This window comes from Vicugna pacos, chromosome 4, assembly GCF_048564905.1.
Source record: "Vicugna pacos chromosome 4, VicPac4, whole genome shotgun sequence".
NCBI lineage: Eukaryota > Metazoa > Chordata > Mammalia > Artiodactyla > Camelidae > Vicugna > Vicugna pacos.
This window is the reverse complement of record NC_132990.1, coordinates 1,343,237-1,363,614: the sequence shown is the minus strand read 5'-3', so window position 1 is coordinate 1,363,614 and position 20,378 is coordinate 1,343,237. Positions and strand designations below refer to the sequence as shown.

Here is a 20,378-nt window from a genome sequence, read left to right as displayed (position 1 = left end):
ATCCCAGAATTCTTTGAATTATCGAATTCAGTGACTGAGGAAGCGCTCCCTAAACATGGCTACTGTCCTTTGTTCTCACTGCAATGAGGCTGCGGGGGAGACGCGGGCCCCTGCCTCTCCAGGGCTGCCCCCATGTCCACTCCTGTCCACCCTGCATGGTCTGCTGACACCAGGCCTCGCCCCCAGTCCATGGGGCAGATGCTGGGCCTGGCCATTCCCATGTAAGCAAGGTAAGCTGAAGTGTGCTCTTTCACCCAGGTAAAACAGGTGTACAACACTGTGTAATACATAAAGCACTCACAGCACTGCCTGGTCCTACCAGCAGGTGTGCTGCCAAGGAGACACGAGGCATGCTCCGTGTCCCAGGGACGGCCGTGAGCACCCAGGGCGGGGAGGCCTTGGCCCTGCTGCATTGCACTGCCGGCGTGTGAGCACAGACCGTGCGTGTGTGTGTGAACACAGAGTGTCTGTGCATGTGTGAGCGCAGTGTGTGTGTGTGCATGTGAGTACAGTGTGTGTGTGCGTGTGAGCACAGTGTGTGCGTGTGTGTGAGTGCTGTGTGTGTGTGCATGAGCACAGTATGTGTGCGTCAGTGCAGTGCGTGCGTGAGCGCGGTGTGTGTGTACGCACAGAGTGTGTGTGTGTGTGTGTGAGCGCAGAGTGCACAGATGCTCAGAGGAAGGGGAAGGGCTGGCACAGGACATGGGCCGGAAGAAACACCATCAAGAAGCTGGTGCCGCCTTGACCCTTCCCTTTGCGTCAGGAGACAAAGTAGTAACTCCACGAAGTCACAGTAATTACACAATCAGGTTCTAACAACCGGTGGGTTAACTTCCTAAGAAGTAAGAGACCGGCTTAAACTGAGAACTAAGGTGCACACCCATCAGCTGCCAGCGAACATTAGCCCTGAGGTCGTGGCTTTTGTGACTTTAAATGTTTAATAAATATGTACCAGAAAAAATCCCAAAAGTGACCCAAAAATAACACAAACTGTAATAAACCAGGTGAGTGATCTCAGCCAGACCACAGAAAAACACTGGAGGGAAAGGAACTCACGGGGGTCCCAGAGGCAAACAGGTGTCTGAAAGGGGTGTCTGATGACTAGTGCGAGGACTGGTGGAGAGGAGCCCTGAGGGCTTCGGGGCTTGTGCTGGAACCTCTGCTTCCAGCAGGACTCTGCAGACAGTGCAGGCGGCCTGACAGGGAACCAGAGCAGAGGACCAGCAGAGAAAACCCTTGGAATCCCAGAACTTACACAATTAATCTGGCGCTTCGCACAAATATGAAAGATCAGTGAGAAAAACAAACATGAGAGAGCAAAGAATCGAGATAAACAAATGGAGAAAAGGATCCTAAAAGGAAATGTGACCAAGAAAATAAAGAGAAATCTTTATTTTTTAAAAAAAGGCATAAAAGGAATATCTTTCAACTTTTTCTAAAATATTATAAGCACAAGTTAAACAAATGCTGCAAAAAGGAATGATATAAGAACAAGAAAAAATCCTCGATATTAAAATTAACAAAGTAAAACATTAAGTAGATGACCCTAACCCTAACCCTAAACCCTAGCCCTAGCCCTAACCCTAACCAACCCTAACCCTAACCCTCTAACCCTAACCCCTAACCCTAACCCCTAACCCTCTAACCCTAACCCCCTAACCCTAACCCCTGACCCTGTTCCTGACCCTAAACCCTGACCCTGACCCTAAACCCCGACTCCGACCCTGACCCTGTCCCTGACCCTGACCGTACCCTTACAATCACCCTGGCCATGTCTCTGATCCTCACCATCACCCTGGCCCTGGCCCTGCCTCTGGCCGTATACCTAGCCATCCCGGCCTTCACCCTGACGCTGACCCTTTCCCTGACCCCGGCCCTTGTCCTAACCCCTGACCCTGGCCCTTGTCCTGACCCTTTACCTTGGCCCCTGTCCTGACTCCTGACCCTGGCCCTTGGCCTGACCCTTGACCCTGGCCTGACTACTGACCCTGGCCCTTGCCCTGACTCTTGGGTCTGGCCTCATCCCCTGGCTCTGACCCTTAACCTGACCCTGGCCCTGATCCTTACTACTGATCCCTGACCCTGACCCAGAGTTGTTCTATAAGGGTGAGAGGAGCCTATTCCTCCTCCTCCATCCTCTTCTTCCTCTTCACTCCCCTCCTCCCTCCCCCTTCTCTCTCTACTTCTTGTTTCTCTTTGTTGTCAAAGAAATCCCTGTTCAAACACTAGCTCAACCCAGTGTAAACAACAACTACTTCATAGGCCACACATGAGGAAGAATATACAGACATTTCATTAAAATATTTCAGAGAAGTCACTAAACAAAAAGTACCAGAGTAGACTCTTAAAAACATAAACCCTGAGATGGAGAAAATTCCAGAATTATCATATTATTGTATTCAAAGTGTATAGTGCTCAACAAAAATTTATGAAGCATAAAATGCAAAGAAAAAGTATACCCACTGACAGATGAAATTATCAGTTAGTATCCCTGAGAAACACGAAAAAGTATAAGACATATTAAACAAACACCAAAATGGCAAAAGTAGGTCCTTCCTTCTCAGTAATTACTTTAAATCTGAACTCTCCAATCAAAAGAAAAAGCCTAGGAGAATGGGGTATAAAAATACATGCTCCAATATTTACTGTCTATAAGATCATCACTTTAGAGCCAGACAAAAAATGGTGGAAAGTGAAAGGCCAGAACAAGCCATTCTATGCAAATGGTAAACAGAAGAGAGCTGGGGGGGCTGAACTAGTATCAGATAAAATGGACTATATGTCAAACCGTTACCATGAAACAAATAAGACATTATGTATTGATAAAAGGGTTTTGGAAAATTTCACACTTATCTAGAAGATGTAATAAACATCTAGACCCCAAATAGCAGAGCCCCCACAGACATGAGGCAGAACTAAAGGGAGAATGTGACAGTTCTAAAATAATAGTTGAAGACTTCAGTACCCCTTTCAATAATACATAGAACATCTAGACAGAAAATCAGTAGGGAAATGAGTGAATTAACACCATAAAGCAACTAGACCTCACAGACATACTCAGGCGGCTACACCCAACATCAGCAAAATAGACATTCTTCTTATAAGCAGATCAGACTTTCTCCAGAAGAGACCATAAGTTAGGGCACAAAACAAGTTTCAATGTATTTAAAAATGTAGAAGTCACACAACATCTTTTCAGACCACAATGGAATGAAGCTAGAAATCATTTACAGAAGGAAAACTGGAAAACTGACAAATATTTGGAAACTAAATCGCACATAAACAATGAGCCAAAGAAAAAAAATCACAGGAAAATTAGAGAACAAAGACAAATGACAGTAAAAGCAAAATATACCAAAACCTATGGAATACAGAAAAAAATAGTGCTCAGAACGAATTTATACCAATTACTCCCTAATCTGAAAAAGGTGGACGATCTCAAATCAGCAGCTGACTCTTACACCTTAAGGAACCAGAGAGAGTGTGACCTAAAACCTAGGCAGAAGGAAGGAAATAATAAAGATTAGTGTGGTGGAAAATGAAATACAGAATGGAAAAATGGTATCAGTGAAACACTAGTTGAATCTCAGAAAAGATCAGCAAACTGACAAATCTTTAGCTAGACTGACCAAGGGGGAAAAAAGATGGAAATAAATAAAATCAGAAATGAACATGGGCTGTGTGATGATAAGCAAATACTGAGTAAACACAAAGGTCTTAATTAGCTCTATCTGATCAGAAAAAAAAAAAGGACATGAACATGGAGACAGTTCTACCGATGCCACAGAAATAAAAAGGATGACAAGAGGTTACTATGAACAACTGACTCTACACCAAACAGATAATTCAGATTAAATGGATAAATTCTGGGAAATACATATATTATGAAAACTGATTGAAAAATAGAAAACCTAATAAAACCCATACTAAGTAAATAAATTGAGTCAGCTATCAAAAGCATCTCAACAAACAAAAGCCCGATTGGCTGGCTTCCCTGGTGAATTCTACCAAACATTTTAAAAGGAATTAACATCGATTTTTCTTCAGACTCTACCAAAAAATAGAAGAGGAAGAAATGCTTTCTAACTCTTTCTATAAGGCCCATTTTACCCTAATACCAATACCAGACTAAAAAATCAGAGGTAAAGAAACTACGAGCCAATATCCCTTACGAATATAGATGCAAAAATCCTCAACAAAATACCAACAAACTGAGTCCAAAAATATATTTAAAGGGTTACACACTAGGACCCTGTGAGATTTATCCCAGGAATGAATCATTAGAAAAATCAATCAATATAACACACCGTATCAACAGAATAAAGGGGAAAAGCCACTAGATCACCTTTCATAAAGACAGTCAGCAAACTAGCAAAATAAGGAAACTTACTCAACATGATAAAGGACATTTAGGAAAAGCTCACAGCGAACATCAAATTCCATGATAAAAGGCTGAAAGTTTTTTCCTTAATCAGGAACAAAACAAGGATGTCTGCTTTCACTGCTGCTATTCAATATTTACTAGTAGTAGGTAAGAAGAAAAAGGAGGCATTCAAACTGGGAAGGAAAAAGTAAAACTCTGTTCACAGATGACGTGATTCCCGTGGGTAGAAAATGCTGAAGAATCCACAAAATAACTTAGTATCAGAGCTAATAAAGTAAGCAAAGTTATAGAGTACAAAATCAACACTCAAAAATCAGTTGAGTTTCTACATGAAAACAAGGCACTTCCTGAAAAGAATATTATGGGGAAGGGTCTAAGACTTCCCAGACCCCTCAACAGGTGGACGCTCACTTGCACACACCTGCCAGGTCCTGCACCAGTCCTCCTCCTCCCCAGACTCTGCAACTTGCAGGGCTGCATCAGAAAAGCCTGACCATCTGCACATTTCCTCCCTTCTGCCAAATCCCGTTCTCCAATATGACCCCTGATCCTTGTTCCTGTGGCCATTCTCCTTCTCAGCCTTTGTGACACAGGGCTGGGAGGAAGTGGTGGGGGTGCTCCTTCTCTCCTCCAGCGGACGCTGCTACAGATGCTCTTAGTTTGGCTGCTAAGTGCTCTTGGTGACACCCCTCCCTGGAGAACTGCCCTCCAGAGACAGGAGACCCCGCGAAAAGCCTGGGAGGTTACAACCTGTCCTGGGGCCCAGAGGGTGACCCCCACCAGTAACTGACTAACAGGAGGCACAGGAGTCAGCCACCTGAGAAGCAAGATGGTGGAGCAGAAGGACGCTTGTAGCTCACCCTCTCCCACAGATACACCAAAACTCACATCTATGGACCCGTTGAGCCAATCAGAGCACCTGTCGAACTCCGACAGAACATCGCCCTCTTCGAAAGACAAAGATGCCAAAAACCTGGTAGGAGAAAAGGAAAAAAGAAAGAAGAAAAAGCAAAACAGTGCAGGACTGGTCCCGCGGGGAGGGAGCAGCAAAGGAGGAATAGCACTTGTTCGCTGGGTCTCCCCCCTCCAACAGAGAAGCCAATCGTAAGGGAGCATTTAATACCAACACAGAAAGGTATGGCTGCCCGTCACTGCCCACCAAGCCAGCTTCTGCCCTGTGGTGTGATTTCTGTCTTGTTGTCCTAAATGCCCAAGTTAATGTGGCCCGCTTTGAACACTCAAGCCACCTCAGACTTCAGACTCATGAGTTAAGCACATCTTCCTCCTTCCCCTCACTTCCATCCCTCCTTCCTTCTTTTCTCTTCCTCTCTCTCTCTCCTTTGTCATTCATTCACTTAGCTTATAAGGCCACTTCATACAGCCTCAAGGACCGAGTGATGCCTTCTCTCTCCAATTCCAAGTCCACACTGCACACACTGAGTAGGCCATCTTTTCTCCAGCCAGCTGTGCCTGTCTTAGGTTGTCCTCCTCTGAGGATCTTACCCGTCACTGGCTATCCAGCCGTCCATGCTGGACACATTGGGTAGGCCATCTCCGGTCCAGCCGGCTGTGCCTGTCTTAGGTTGTCCTCCTCTGAGGATCTTACCCGTCATTGGCTATCCAGCCGTCCATGCTGGACACATTGAGTAGGCCATCTCCGGTCCAGCCGGCTGTGCCTGTCTTAGATTGTCCTCCTCTGAGGATCTTACCCGTCACTGGCTATCCAGCCGTCCATGCTGGACACATTGGGTAGGCCATCTCCGGTCCAGCCGGCTGTGCCTGTCTTAGGTTGTCCTCCTCTGAGGATCTTACCCGTCACTGGCTATCCAGCCGTCCATGCTGGACACATTGGGTAGGCCATCTCCGGTCCAGCCGGCTGTGCCTGTCTTAGGTTGTCCTCCTCTGAGGATCTTACCCGTCACTGGCTATCCAGCCGTCCATGCTGGACACATTGGGTAGGCCATCTCTTGTCCAGCCGGCTGTGCCTGTCTTAGGTTGTCCTCCTCTGAGGATCTTACCCGTCACTGGCTATCCAGCCGTCCATGCTGGACACATTGGGTAGGCCATCTCTTGCCCAGCTGGCTGTGCCTGTCTTAGGTTGTCCTCCTCTGAGGATCTTACCCGTCACTGGCTATCCAGCCGTCCATGCTGGACACATTGGGTAGGCCATCTCCGGTCCAGCCGGCTGTGCCTGTCTTAGGTTGTCCTCCTCTGAGGATCTTACCCGTCACTGGCTATCCAGCCGTCCATGCTGGACACATTGGGTAAGCCATCTCTTGTCCAGCCGGCTGTGCCTGTCTTAGGTTGTCCTCCTCTGAGGATCTTACCCGTCACTGGCTATCCAGCCGTCCATGCTGGACACATTGGGTAGGCCATCTCTTGCCCAGCCGGCTGTGCCTGTCTTAGGTTGTCCTCCTCTGAGGATCTTACCCGTCACTGGCTATCCAGCCGTCCATGCTGGACACATTGGGTAGGCCATCTCCGGTCCAGCCGGCTGTGCCTGTCTTAGGTTGTCCTCCTCTGAGGATCTTACCCGTCACTGGCTATCCAGCCGTCCATGCTGGACACATTGGGTAGGCCATCTCCGGTCCAGCCGGCTGTGCCTGTCTTAGGTTGTCCTCCTCTGAGGATCTTACCCGTCATTGGCTATCCAGCCGTCCATGCTGGACACATTGGGTAGGCCATCTCCGGTCCAGCCGGCTGTGCCTGTCTTAGGTTGTCCTCCTCTGAGGATCTTACCCGTCACTGGCTATCCAGCCGTCCATGCTGGACACATTGGGTAGGCCATCTCTTGTCCAGCCGGCTGTGCCTGTCTTAGGTTGTCCTCCTCTGAGGATCTTACCCGTCACTGGCTATCCAGCCGTCCATGCTGGACACATTGAGTAGGCCATCTCTTGCCCAGCCGGCTGTGCCTGTCTTAGGTTGTCCTCCTCTGAGGATCTTACCCGTCACTGGCTATCCAGCCGTCCATGCTGGACACATTGGGTAGGCCATCTCCGGTCCAGCCGGCTGTGCCTGTCTTACGTTGTCCTCCTCTGAGGATCTTACCCGTCACTGGCTATCCAGCCGTCCATGCTGGACACATTGGGTAGGCCATCTCTTGTCCAGCCGGCTGTGCCTGTCTTAGGTTGTCCTCCTCTGAGGATCTTACCCGTCACTGGCTATCCAGCCGTCCATGCTGGACACATTGGGTAGGCCATCTCTTGTCCAGCCGGCTGTGCCTGTCTTAGGTTGTCCTCCTCTGAGGATCTTACCCGTCACTGGCTATCCAGCCGTCCATGCTGGACACATTGGGTAGGCCATCTCCGGTCCAGCCGGCTGTGCCTGTCTTAGGTTGTCCTCCTCTGAGGATCTTACCCGTCACTGGCTATCCAGCCGTCCATGCTGGACACATTGGGTAGGCCATCTCCGGTCCAGCCGGCTGTGCCTGTCTTAGGTTGTCCTCCTCTGAGGATCTTACCCGTCATTGGCTATCCAGCCGTCCATGCTGGACACATTGGGTAGGCCATCTCCGGTCCAGCCGGCTGTGCCTGTCTTAGGTTGTCCTCCTCTGAGGATCTTACCCGTCACTGGCTATCCAGCCGTCCATGCTGGACACATTGGGTAGGCCATCTCCGGTCCAGCCGGCTGTGCCTGTCTTAGGTTGTCCTCCTCTGAGGATCTTACCCGTCACTGGCTATCCAGCAGTCCATGCTGGACACATTAAGTAGGCATCTCTCATTCAGCCAGCTATGTGACATTTCTCACAGCTTGTTTATCAGTTCAACCCATGGTTTGTTCTCTACAGCCTTCAGGCAGGGCCTACAGTTTCCTGATAGCCAGTTGTTGTCTAATATCAACAACCACCCGTCACTTATACTTTTCGTGCCTTTTGCCTTTATGCCTCAGGACATCGGCTCAATTCACCTTCCAGAAATTGAATTTGCCTGTCCTCCACTATGATATCTCAAAAAGACCTCAGCTTTATCTTAAGACTCAGCTGTCTCTACCATCTGAGATCTCTTGATCTAGTCAGGGCAATACAGGGATAGGGGACTAAGAGGTACAAACTATCAGATAGAAAATAAGCCACAAGGATATATGGTACACCACAGGAAAACAGGCCAATATTTTAAAGTAACTATAAGAGGAGTATAACCTTTAAAAACTGTTAATAACTATAGTGTACACCTATAACTTATATAATATAACTTATATAATACTGTACAGCAACTATGCTTCAATAAAAAATAATAATTTAAAAAACCAAAATACAAACATGCTATATGAATGCCTCCACGAGAAAAACACTAGGTTGGGAGTCAGGAGACCTAGGTTTCAAGTCCTGCTCTGGGGGTCATCCAACATATGACCTCTGGGTTTCTGTTTCCACATCTATGAAACAGACATTAGATTTGATGATCTCTGAAATCCCCTTTCTGCTTGAAATGCATATTGGCCTGTAAGGGACTGGATTTTCAATTTAAACCCCTGCAGCCCTGCAGAGAGTTCTGAAGCTACAAAGCCCCAGGACACCTTTTCCCTGTCTTCTAAGCAGCCCACAGGCTGTGTCTCAGATTCCCACACTGGGTGCCCAGGGGCTCGGCTGTCCTGGGGAACGCCTGAAATTTAGGCAGGGGCTGCTCTGGGACTCAGGGAGCAAAGGGTGCAAATAATAAGATGAAATGCTGTGATTTTCACTGAAAAGTACCACATCCAAGCAAGGCTAGTGTTCACACTTGCTCCTTAGCTTGGAGGTCTTTCCTGGAAAAGAAAAATCGCCAGCAAAACCACAGTCCCTAATCAGCAGGCCCCAAACCCAATCTTTCAGCAGGACGAGGAAGGTTCAGGGAAAGCCAGAGCTGTACTTCCCCGCCCACAGCCCACCGTGATCCAGCCCAGCGTCAGCTCCAGAGGTTAGGAGGGGAGAGGCAGGCCGCTTACAGCCTCCTCCTGCCTGACCCAGCTTCACATGGATGGAGAAAGAGAACCCGCTTCTGGATTCTCAGCCTGCACAAACCACAGCTCCTCTGATTCTACCCCTTAAATCCAGTCTCCATCAGGAAGCAACCAAGAAAATGTGTTCTGTCCCGAGGTTGATTCTGGAACAAGGGAGGTAGGCGACCTCCAAAGAATCCAGAACAGGGGAATGTCTTCAGCTACAACAGAGGGCACTTGCGCTAAATGTAACGGCTCTGCTTCATGAGTTTAACAATAATAAAGAAAAGCCCAGAGAGCAGAGCCACTGACTAAAGCAGCTGTGCAAAAAGAGAAGACATCCTCTGTGGAAACACTGCTCAGTGATCTATCAGTGAGGGTACTTATGCTCAAAACTAAGTTACATAAACAAGGACCAGAGTCAATACAATGAGGCCTGTACCCCTACCAAGCATTGCTGAAGGGGAGCCGCTTGTAGCTCCAAAGACAACAGCAAAGTTTTATCAAGTAAAAAAGCAGAAAAGGGGAAAGTGAAAACGTAACCTGTTGTCACAGATATTTGAAGTATTTGAAAACAAATCCGACCAGAATGAGCAACTCACCATTTAAAACGTAATTCAAGAAATTGCAAGGAAGTATTTGAGAAGGAAACACAAGTAAAAAGGGCAAGAGTTCTACCCTGGGAACAGTGAGAAAATCTGGAAACAATGTGTTCGTGTCCTGGGGGGAGAAAGCTAACCCTGAAGAGATGAGAGAGGCACTTACAGAGAAAGGAGGACTAGCAGGTAAGGGGAGGCGAGATGGGGCCTGGGATAAAAGGGACCCATATCAGTGAGGAGCTTCAGAAATCTAAGTGCCAAAAAACATGCAAAGACCACGTACACAAATTGTCTGCGGGGAGACAGCCCGGTTCCCACAAGGAGGGCCATTGTCATTGGCACCGAGCAAAAGGATAAGATGTGATTCCACCCTGCCCGGGGTCCCTCTGCCCTAGTCCTATCTTTTACACCTGAAACAGGAAACTCTTCTTGGAAGTAAACAGAAGAAGCGGGGTGAGAAGTGTCAGGCTTGAGCTGCCTGGCACTGAGGGCAATTAGACTAAAGTGGAGGTGGCACACACAGTGAGATATTCTGGGGAAATGCTTATTTTCAGGAGAAAAATGAGACTTTGGTCTCAAGGAAGAGGAGACTAGGCATAGCCCAGTGTGAAGCCTGAGGAGGGGGCAGGAGGGATGGGAGCTGCCCTCCTATGGCTGCCACCAGCTGGAGGGAGAACCTGGCATGTGGGGTCCACAGGAAAGGGATGGGCACGTCCCCCAGGGTGAAGCTGTGCCCCAGGGTGAAGCTATGCCTGGACACAGCAGGACTTAAGCTAAGGTATCCTTCCTCTGCTAGTCACTCACACCCTAGGTGGACAAGAAGATGTCTCCTGGAGTTGGGAAGGAGGAAGAGAGAAAGGTAGCACTACGACATGCCCGTTCACTCCTGCATGTGTGATCCAGCCCAGCTATGAAGAAGTCACTGGCATCACTGCCACCACCCTGGTCCTGGCCCTCATTATTTCTCCCTGGACCATCATGATTAGAGTCTTCTTCTACACATCCCTTCTGACCTAACTCTCCCTACACCTCAGCCCCACCAAATCTCTGCCACACTGCTTGCCACCAGAGTACGCTTTCCAATGCACAAATCTGATAACGTCCTTTCCTGCTTAAATGTCTACAATGCCTCCCACTCTCTTCAGCGGTCAGCAAGCTGAAGCTGACCTGTGGACCAAATCCAGCCTGCAAGTGACAAACGGGTTTAATGTGTTTAAAGATCTGTAATAATAATAATAATAATAATAATAATAATAATAATAATAATAATAATAATAATAATAATAATAATAAAAATAATAATAAAAATTAATAATAATAATAATACTGGAATACTACTCAGTCATAAAAAAGGAGGAAACAATGCCATCTGCAGCAACATAGATGGGCCCAGAGATTATCTATACTAAGTGAAGTCAAAGAAAAATATATGCTATCACTTATATGTGCAATCTAAAATATGACAAGTGAACTTATTTATAAAACAGAAACAGGCTCACAGACATAGAAAACAAACATGGTTACCAAAGGGGAAAGGGGGAAGGGAGAAATAAATTAGGAGTTCGGGATTTGCAGATACAAACTACTATATACAAAATAGATAAGCAACAAGGTCCACTGCAGAGCAAGAGTACTATATTCAAAATCTTGTAGTAAACCATAAGGGAAAAGAATACAAAAAAGAATACATATATCCGAATCACTATGCTGTACACTAGAAGTTAACCAAACACTGTAAATCAACTCTACTTCAATTAAAGAAAGAACCGTAAAAAAATAAAAATAAAAAAGGAATATTTGACAGAGATGTATGTTCCCTGCCAGGTCTGAAATATTTACTATCTGGCCCTTTTCAAAAAGTTTGTCACCCCTTATAACTTTGGCAAAGAGCAAAGCAGCCAAGTATACAGCAGATCTTTCATGATCCTGCCCCGCCTGCTCCTCAGCACCCTCCGCCCCGCTCTCCCGGCTCTGAGCCCCCCGGGGACGGAACCTTACCGGGCCCTGGTTCTCACGGTGATCTGTCCCCTCGTCCGTCCGGGAAGGCCAGCTCCTGGCGACGACCGCTGACTCAGGCTTCCTCGGGAACGGCACCTCCGGAAACAGGGCACTCCGGCCGCCCCTCGCAAGTCTTTTCTTTCTTTACACCTATCGGGCCATGAATTCACAGGAGTGGGTTTCCACGGGGCTGGCTCCTTCCCCTCGGCTCTCAAGCCGCCCGCCTCTGGCCGCAGCAGGCTGGCGCCTCACCGGAGCCCTCTCTGCCTTTCCTTTCCCAGACCGCTTCCCCGACACGTGTCAGGAAGCGCTCCCGCTCCGGCCGCGGGAACCGGGCCCTTGTTCGTTCACAGCGATGCCAGCCGCGCTGAGTGCCGCCAACGCTGCCTCCCGCCACCGCCCGCCTCCTGCCGCCGCCGCCCGCCGCCGCCGCCCGCCGCCGCTGCCTCCCGCCAGCCCCCGCCTCCCGCCGCCGTCTCCCGCCTCCCGCCGCCGCCTGCCGCTGCCCGCAGCCCGCCGCGCTCCCGCTCCGCGCGGCGGGAACCGGGCCCTTGTTCGTTCACAGCGATGCCAGCAGCGTGCTGGGTGCCGCCGCCGCCGCCTCCTGCCGTCGTCTCCCGCCTCCCGCCGCCGCCTGCCGCCGCGCTCCCGCTCCGCGCGGCGGGAACCGGGCCCTTGTTCGTACACAGCGATGCCAGCAGCGCGCTGGGTGCCGCCGCCGCCCGCCGCCGCTGCCTCCCGCCACCGCCCGCCTCCCGCCACCGCCTGCCGCCGCCCGCAGCCCGCCGCGCTCCCGCTCCGGCGGCGGGAACCGGGCCCTTGTTCGTACACAGCGATGCCAACAGCGTGCTGGGTGCCGCCGCCGCCCGCCGCCGCTGCCTCCCGCCACCGCCCGCCTCCCGCCGCCGTCTCCCGCCTCCCGACGCCGCCTGCCGCCGCTGCCTCCCGCCACCGCCCGCCGCCGTCTCCCGCCTCCCGCCGCCGCCTGCCGCGCTCCCGCTCCGCGCGGCGGGAACCGGGCCCTTGTTCGTTCACAGCGATGCCAGCAGCGTGCTGGGTGCCGCCGCCGCCGCCGCCCGCCTCCCGCCACTGCCTGCCGCCGCCCGCAGCCCGCCGCGCTCCCGCTCCAGCGGCGGGAACCGGGCCCTTGTTCGTATACAGCGATGGCAGCAGCGTGCTGGGTGCCGCCGCCGCCGCCCGACGCCGCTGCCTCCCGCCACCGCCCGCCTCCCGCCACCGCCTGCCGCGGCCCGCAGCCCGCCGCGCTCCCGCTCCGCGCAGCGGGAACCGGACCCTTGTTCGTACACAGCGATGCCAGCAGCGAGCTGGGTGCCGCCACCGCCGCCCGCCGCCGCTGCCTCCCGCCACCGCCCGCCGCCGTCTCCCGCCGCCCGCAGCCCGCCGCGCTCCCACTCCGCGTGGCGGGAACCGGGCCCTTGTTCGTTCACAGCGATGCCAGCAGCGTGCTGGGTGCCGCCGCCGCCGCCGCCCGCCGCCGCCGCCCGCCGCCGCTGCCTCCCGCCACCGCCCGCCTCCCGCCACCGCCTGCCGCCGCCCGCAGCCCGCCGCGCTCCCACTCCGCGTGGCGGGAACCGGGCCCTTGTTCGTTCACAGCGATGCCAGCAGCGTGCTGGGTGCCGCCGCCGCCCGCCGCCGCCGCCCGCCGCCGCTGCCTCCCGCCACCGCCCGCCGCCCGCCGCCGTCTCCCGCCTCCCGCCGCCGCCTGCCGCCGCCCGCCGCGCTCCCGCTCCGCGCGGCGGGAACCAGGCCCTTGTTCGTACACAGCGATGCCAGCAGCGCGCTGGCTGCCGCCGCCGCCGCCGCCGCCTCCCGCCGCCGCCGCCTCCCGCCGCCGTCTCCCTCCTCCCGCCGCCGCCGCCTCCCGCCGCCGCTGCCGCCGCCGCCCGCTGCCTCCCGCCGCCGTCTCCCGCCTCCCGCCCGCCCCCCGCCCGCCGCCGCCGCCGCCGCCGCCTCCCGCCGCCGCCGCCTCCCGCCGCCGTCTCCCGCCTCCCGCCGCCGCCGCCCGCCGCCTCCCGCCGCCGTCTCCCGCCTCCCGCCCGCCCCCCGCCCGCCGCCGCCGCCGCCGCCGCCGCCGCTTCGTGGAGCCGTTCGCGGGGCCTACCTTTTCGAAGAGTACCCATGCCCTCGATGGCTCCAACACCCCTTTTCTTCTGACTCCGCGTCCATGGGGCCCCAGGAGCCACTCCACGTTCGCGGAGAGGCCTGGAGAACACACAGCGCTCACTGCTCCGCTCCTCATCGGCGTAGGTCCTCTCTGGAAGCCACTGGAACAAGGCAGGGCCCGCCCCCAGGAAGGGGGCGTGGCCATGGCGCCCGCTCCAAGGACCCCGGGTCAGGCTGCCCTCTGCGCCGCCTGAAGAAACGCAGCCCCACTGTGATTGGATGAGGCAATGCACTATAATAAGATGAATGAATAAAAGCTATATAAATATGAGGCACACATTAAAGAAGAGACATGTTTACCACCAAGAATTGTGGAGTATTTCTTTACAAGAACATTTCAAGGGCCAAATAAAAATACTTCAGGCAATATATACTAAATCTTTTAATTTAAATAATAGTATAGAATCCTTCTCAGAAAGATTATTGTACATTATATCTATTATTTTACAATAATAGAAAATAAAATTAGTAATACAAATATTTAAAGCCAATCATCAGAATTAAATTAATATTTATTTATATGAACAATGTAAGTAAGTAAAAATCATCAATTTCATTTAATATAAAGTATATTTCTGGAATGTAATTATTTTTAAATGAGAATTATCAATTTCAATTCAACCAATTCAAGTATTCATTCAGCCAAGAGAACAAAATAAGCCTCTTAAAAATTCAAGATTTACAAATTAATGTTAGAAATGTTTTCAGTATGTTAGACTATTCTGATCTCCACTGAATTACATCATACAAAGACATGTATCACTTGCTTTATAGTTTCTAATCAAGTATAACTGGTCACTAAAATTCCTTGACCAAAATATCACTATGATTGGATGAGGCAATGCACTATAATAAGATGAATGTAATAATGGCCGCATCTTTTCAAAAACAGAATATGGAAGTTTTCATTTTCACAACTATGAATTTGGTTTTCCAAAATCTGGTTCCCAAAACCAATTTCTAAATGTTACAGCAGGGGGTCGGGGCAGTAATGGAAAGAAATGATTTAATGTACTCTGATGAAAAAAATAATGATCATACTTTTTAGTTTGGAAAATGTATCTGGCGTTAGAGATACTCAGAATTATGTAATGATGCTGGTGTGGGTGGGTGCTTGCCCAGGCCCAAGTGAGCAGAAGCAGAACTGAGACTCCTCTCCTGTCCTTTTGGACTCTCACCTCAGTGCTCCCTCAGCATCATTGCACCCATTCACCTCTCTGTGCTCTGTGTGGGGCAGTGGCAGGGTTGGGGACCCTGGTTCTCCCACGAGTCTGTGACTTGGGGGTGCTGCAGCTCCTGAAGTTGTGGGGTAAAGGAGGAAAATTGGGGTGGGGAGTCGGGCCCTGACCTTGCCCCCTGTCTCTCACATTCCAGGACTGCGCGGACTCAACACAAGGGCCCTCAGTGCCTCCAGGCTGGCCCTGTGCTCCTGGCCCTGACCTCTTCCCCAGGATTGAGCTGGGGGTGCCACTGGGCCCAAGCAAGAAGGTGTGGGATCTCCTCTCCAAAGGGAAGCAGCTCCTCAGGAAACTGGGCTCTGGGAAGAAGGAGTGAGGACGCCGTGGCCATCCCGGCAGCAGGAGTGGCTCAGGCCCCAGTGCACTCTCCTGGCTGCAGGGGGGACCTCTTCCTCCCGAGTTCCCCTTGTGGCACTTGGGTGGGAGGCAGACTCGTTGAAGGTCAGAGCTCGACAAGTCTTCTGGCTGGGTGTCTTCCTCCTCCAGGAGGGGGACCTGAGCCCCAGCGTGGGGAAGCCAATCGGCCACGGTGGCTGAGTCTGAGCGCCTCAGTCAGGGCCTGGCCGTGGACTTGGGACTCCTGGTTCGCCCACCTCCGCCTAGTGTCCACCATGCTGTGCTAGACCTGCCTTGGCCTCCACATGCCTGGGATGGGGACCCTGTGCGAGAGGGGCCTGTTCCTCTGGTGGCGCTGGCCACCCTCATCATGTCTTCCTCCCCTGAAGGAAAGTTTGCACTGGATTCTCCGGCAGACGGGCGGGCCGTGTGTAAATATGTACATACTCAGTGCCTCAGTCCAGCTCCCTCCATCTCGCCTCCACTGCACGGCACCAGGAGAGGGGAAGGCCCTTGCCCAAGAGGCCTGAACCCGCCCCGTTTCACTCCCCCTCTGCCAGCCACCCTCCTGGCCCGAGACCCAAGACCCGGGGCCAGCAGGCTGAAAGCAGGAATTGGGTTTGCCTTATTTTGCTCATTGGATTCAACTTCTCTTTTGCATCATTTTCCTCTGGCGCCTGTCGGAGTCCGAGGGCTGGGGAAAGGGACAGATTTATGCAGCTATTTTCATACATTCCCTGTTCAGAACGGGGCGGGGGGCTCTCGCCCCTCACCCTAGCCACCCCACCCCACCCTCTGGCTGGGTGAGTGTCTCTCTGCATGTTTCCTTCGCTGTGGTGGGAGATTGTTTGACTGAACCCCCACCCCCACCTTGGTCTCCAGGGGTGTGGAGTGGTGAGGGCATTTGTTTAAACAGACATTTTATTATAATGAAGTCTATTTTCACAACACCCATGCTGGACTCTACCCGGGATGAGGGATTCCTGGAGGGGCTGGGTCATGGTAGGCTTTGACCTTGACTTTAGAACCCAGAAGTTAACAGCTGAGTGTGACTGGGGCAAAACTAATGAACACCAAGAAGACCAAGCAGCTCTGGAATTCTTTTCCTCAAAGAAGGTCTGGCAGCTTCCTGGGCTCCTGGTCGCAGAGCCAGGTCAGGGTCCTGGGGCAAAAGAGGCCTGGGAAGGGGGCGGGGAAGCAGGAAGAGAGCAGGCACCAGTTTCAAGGTAGGGGACTGAACACATACTGCAATCTTGAGTCTCCTGAACCAAATTCTAGTAGATGTAATAAAAACCAACCAAACACACAAACACCACGCATAGTTCCATTCGAGGAAGACTAGAAATGACAGGATTCCAGCAGACAGAGCAGATGGGAGATCGCACTTAGAAACCTCGAAACAGGGCGCGTGAGGGAGAGTTCTGCGTGGAGCTCCGCGCTGAGAGGTGGCACAAACAGCAGAAGGACCACAGGGGCTGCTGACAGCGTGATTAGTTGAGGTTCTACATGAGGAGCCCCAGGTGGATGGCGCACATCCTCCTTCTCTCCATGGGCCAAGGGGCAAAGGTGAGGATGACTGCCTTTAGATGAGAACAGTGGGAATGGCAGCGTGGATCAGAGACCAGACAGCACTTTAGGTGGCTGGCAACACTGGGCAGAAACAAAAAAACACTGCTCAGGTGAGGAGCTATCAAAATGCCGCACGTGGTCCCCTCTTCCCTCTCTCACTGAAACCCTCCAAGCCAGCAGCAGTACCCACCCAACTGTTCTGCAAAGATTCTCAACTACTAAGGCAAAGAGACAAGATGAAACAAACAGGTCAATTTGGGAAGAATTGACATTTGAACAAATGTTGATCCATGAACAAATACATCTCTCCATTTATTTATGTCTTTAATTTCTCTTAGCCATGTTTTGTAGTTTTCAATACAGATCTTGCACATCTTTTCTCAGATTTACTCCTAATTATTTAGTATTTTTGATACTATCATAAATATAAATTTATATTATATTATACATAGTATTGTTACCTTAAATTTCAATTTCTGATTCTTTGTATTTTGGCTTTGTGTATTGCAACCTTACTAAACTCACTTATTCTCATAGCTTTTTTGTAGATTCTTTGAGTGTCTACTTATGTGATCAGGTTGTATATAAAAAAGTAGCTTTACTTCTTCCTTTCAAATTTTGATATTTTAATTTTTATTCTTGACTCATTGCACTGATAGAACTTTGGTACAATGTTTAATAGAAATCACAGGAGTAGACTCACTTGCTTTGTTCCTGGCCTTAGGGAAAAAGTACTCAGTCTTTCACCAGTATGATATCAGTGATAGGTTTTTGGGTTTTTTTTTTTTTTGTAGATGCCCTTCGTCAGGTTTGAGGAAGTTCTATTCCTGGTTTGCAGAGAGGTTCTAAAAAAAAAAAAATCAGTAACAGATTTTGATTTTTTTCAAATGACCTTCCTGCATCTAATGAGAAATCATACTGTTTTTTCTGTTTTTCTTTCCTAGTTATGGCAAATTTCATTGATTGATTTTCAAGTGTTCAGCCAACCCTTACTTTTCTGGGATAAATTCCATTTGGTCATGACTTGGGAGGAGGATGAACGCCTATTCCCCAGGATGTGCCCCTTTTATTGAGTGGAGACGTGTGTACAGGGCAAAGGTAAGGGGGTCATGGTGAGGATGGTGGGAGACTCATATGCTGGAGTAGAGAGACTCTGCGGTTACAATCTGGGCTCATCCATTCTTTGTTTCCCACCTGTTCCCAACAGTGGGTCCTCATCCATTGGGAAATCTCCATGTATCTCTGTCAAGACAAGAACTTCCCCTTGGGTCATGATACTCTAGTTCTCAGGGCAGAGGAAAGGACCTGTTATTTCTACTCCCAAACCTCCAAGGTAACATCCCCCCATGCAAACTTCTTCTGGCCTCGAAGAGCTGTTTCCCTGCCTTGCAATCCCTGCAGGACAGGCACTGATCTGATGAGGGCAACACCCTGCAGAGAGGAGGGCACAACTGGGAAGCTCTCCTTAGCCCCACCCTCTGCCCTTCCCTCCTCCCTTCTCAGTCTGTCTTCCCCTCACCATGTCCCAGGCTCTTTCTGTCTCCCTGGGGATTTCCCACAGCTCTTGTTATTTTCTGCTGTCCAACAATTTCACTTCTATGTCTCACTTCTGTGATATCTCCATGGTCAAGTTTGGCTGATGGAGCCTGCAGCCCATGTTCATTCTGCTTTGCCTGAAATCAGGGCTAACATCTGTATTTCAGGAACAAGAAGTCTTCTGGTAATGGAGAACTTAACTGCAATACTAGATGCATAAAGATAATGGAGCAGTATTTTCCAAGTGCCAAAGAGCAAGAAATTTGAACTTGAAGTCTATACTTAGTCAAATTATCAGCCACATAACCAAAGCCTCCCACAGAAGAAGCACTTAATCCCCAGTGCCACGTTTGCCAAGGTTACCATTTTGATCTTTGGTAATGTTTGGTCTCATATTAAGAAACCAAGGCAAACATAATCTAAAACTGCAGATTATGTAAAACAAATCAAAGTTTGCTACTTTTGGTTAAGGTGGAGGGAGAGACTATTAGTTCTTCTCAGATAAAATTGTTATATTTTCCTGGTAAAACTATCAAACAGAGGGGCATTGATTTTAAGTAAAAGCCTCCTCCTCCTCAGCCCTTTCAGTTCCATTCCTCACTGGTAATAGGCTTCTGTGCCTGCTTCTAGAATTTCCTATGTATTTTTATATTTATTTATTTATTTTGGGGGATGCTGATCCTGGGATCAAACCATCTGTGCATTTTAAGATATGGGTGTGGGCGTGTGTGTGAGTGGTGTGTATGTGTGTCTGTGTGTTTTGTATGAATTTCATCATGCTGCATACAGTCTTTTCTAACTAGCTCTGTTCCTTCAGTAATACATCTTTCTGTATTGCTACATATAGACCTCCCTCGTTTGTTTTAAAAGATGCATAAAACATTACCATTAGGTGGATGTACCACAATATGGCAACATTTTTTGATGGCTCTTTGACTTGTTTCTAGTCTTTTGGTTGTTGCAAATGAGACTGAAGTGAACACCCTTGTGCAGATATCTTTCTGTTTTCCTAAGAATGCATCTGAAGGAAAAATTCCTTCCTAGAAGTAGAATTGCTGAGTCAGAACAAGTCTACATTTTGGATTTTGACTGCCATTGCCAAATTGTTGTCCCATGGCATGGAACCAATCTACACTTATTTTTTCACATGGTTACTTACATCGGCATTATTAGTCCTTTTAAATTTTAACCAGTCTGATTGGTAAAGATGCTGTTGAATTCTTTTACTTTTGAGTTTAGTGCTTCTCATTTTTAGTGCTACTTTGTAGAACTTTGTCTCATGGAAGCTTACCACCCATCCCCCACCCCCACCCCCAATAACCACAAGTATAAATGGAGTTTACTGAATAACCATTAGACATTTGCATGATCATGTAATTTAACTTGTATTTACCTTTACCATACACCCTAAACAAATTTGGGAACCATGCTTTGAAACTAACATAAGTTTGAATATTCACTTAAATTTTTAAAAATCTTATTCATTAAATAAAGAGTGCGACCTTTCAGAAGGTTAAAAATGTCCAATGCTTTTCAGATCTATGAATCTACCTTCTAAAAAGAATAAAAAGAAGTGTACTAAAATTTTTTTTCTTTAAAAATACTTACCTTGAAAGC

General features: G+C 49.8%; 1 protein-coding gene and 1 non-coding gene across 2 annotated transcripts in view; one reads left to right on the top strand and one right to left on the bottom strand.

Annotated features, from left to right (window-relative positions):
* Nucleotides 1-14,163, bottom strand: part of LOC140695945 (cytoplasmic dynein 2 intermediate chain 1-like) — a 51,282-nt gene extending 37,119 nt beyond the window's left edge. The window contains 3 exon segments of the mRNA XM_072959058.1: nt 5,273-5,357; nt 11,899-12,048; nt 14,021-14,163. Coding sequence (XP_072815159.1) covers nt 5,273-5,357; nt 11,899-12,048; nt 14,021-14,085 — 300 coding nt within the window. The 5' untranslated portion in view covers nt 14,086-14,163.
* LOC140696233 (small nucleolar RNA SNORD44) lies at nt 3,677-3,737 on the top strand. Its single transcript, XR_012072389.1, has one exon. It is a non-coding gene; the product is annotated as a small nucleolar RNA SNORD44 (small nucleolar RNA).
* Nucleotides 14,164-20,378: the final 6,215 nt, after the last annotated feature.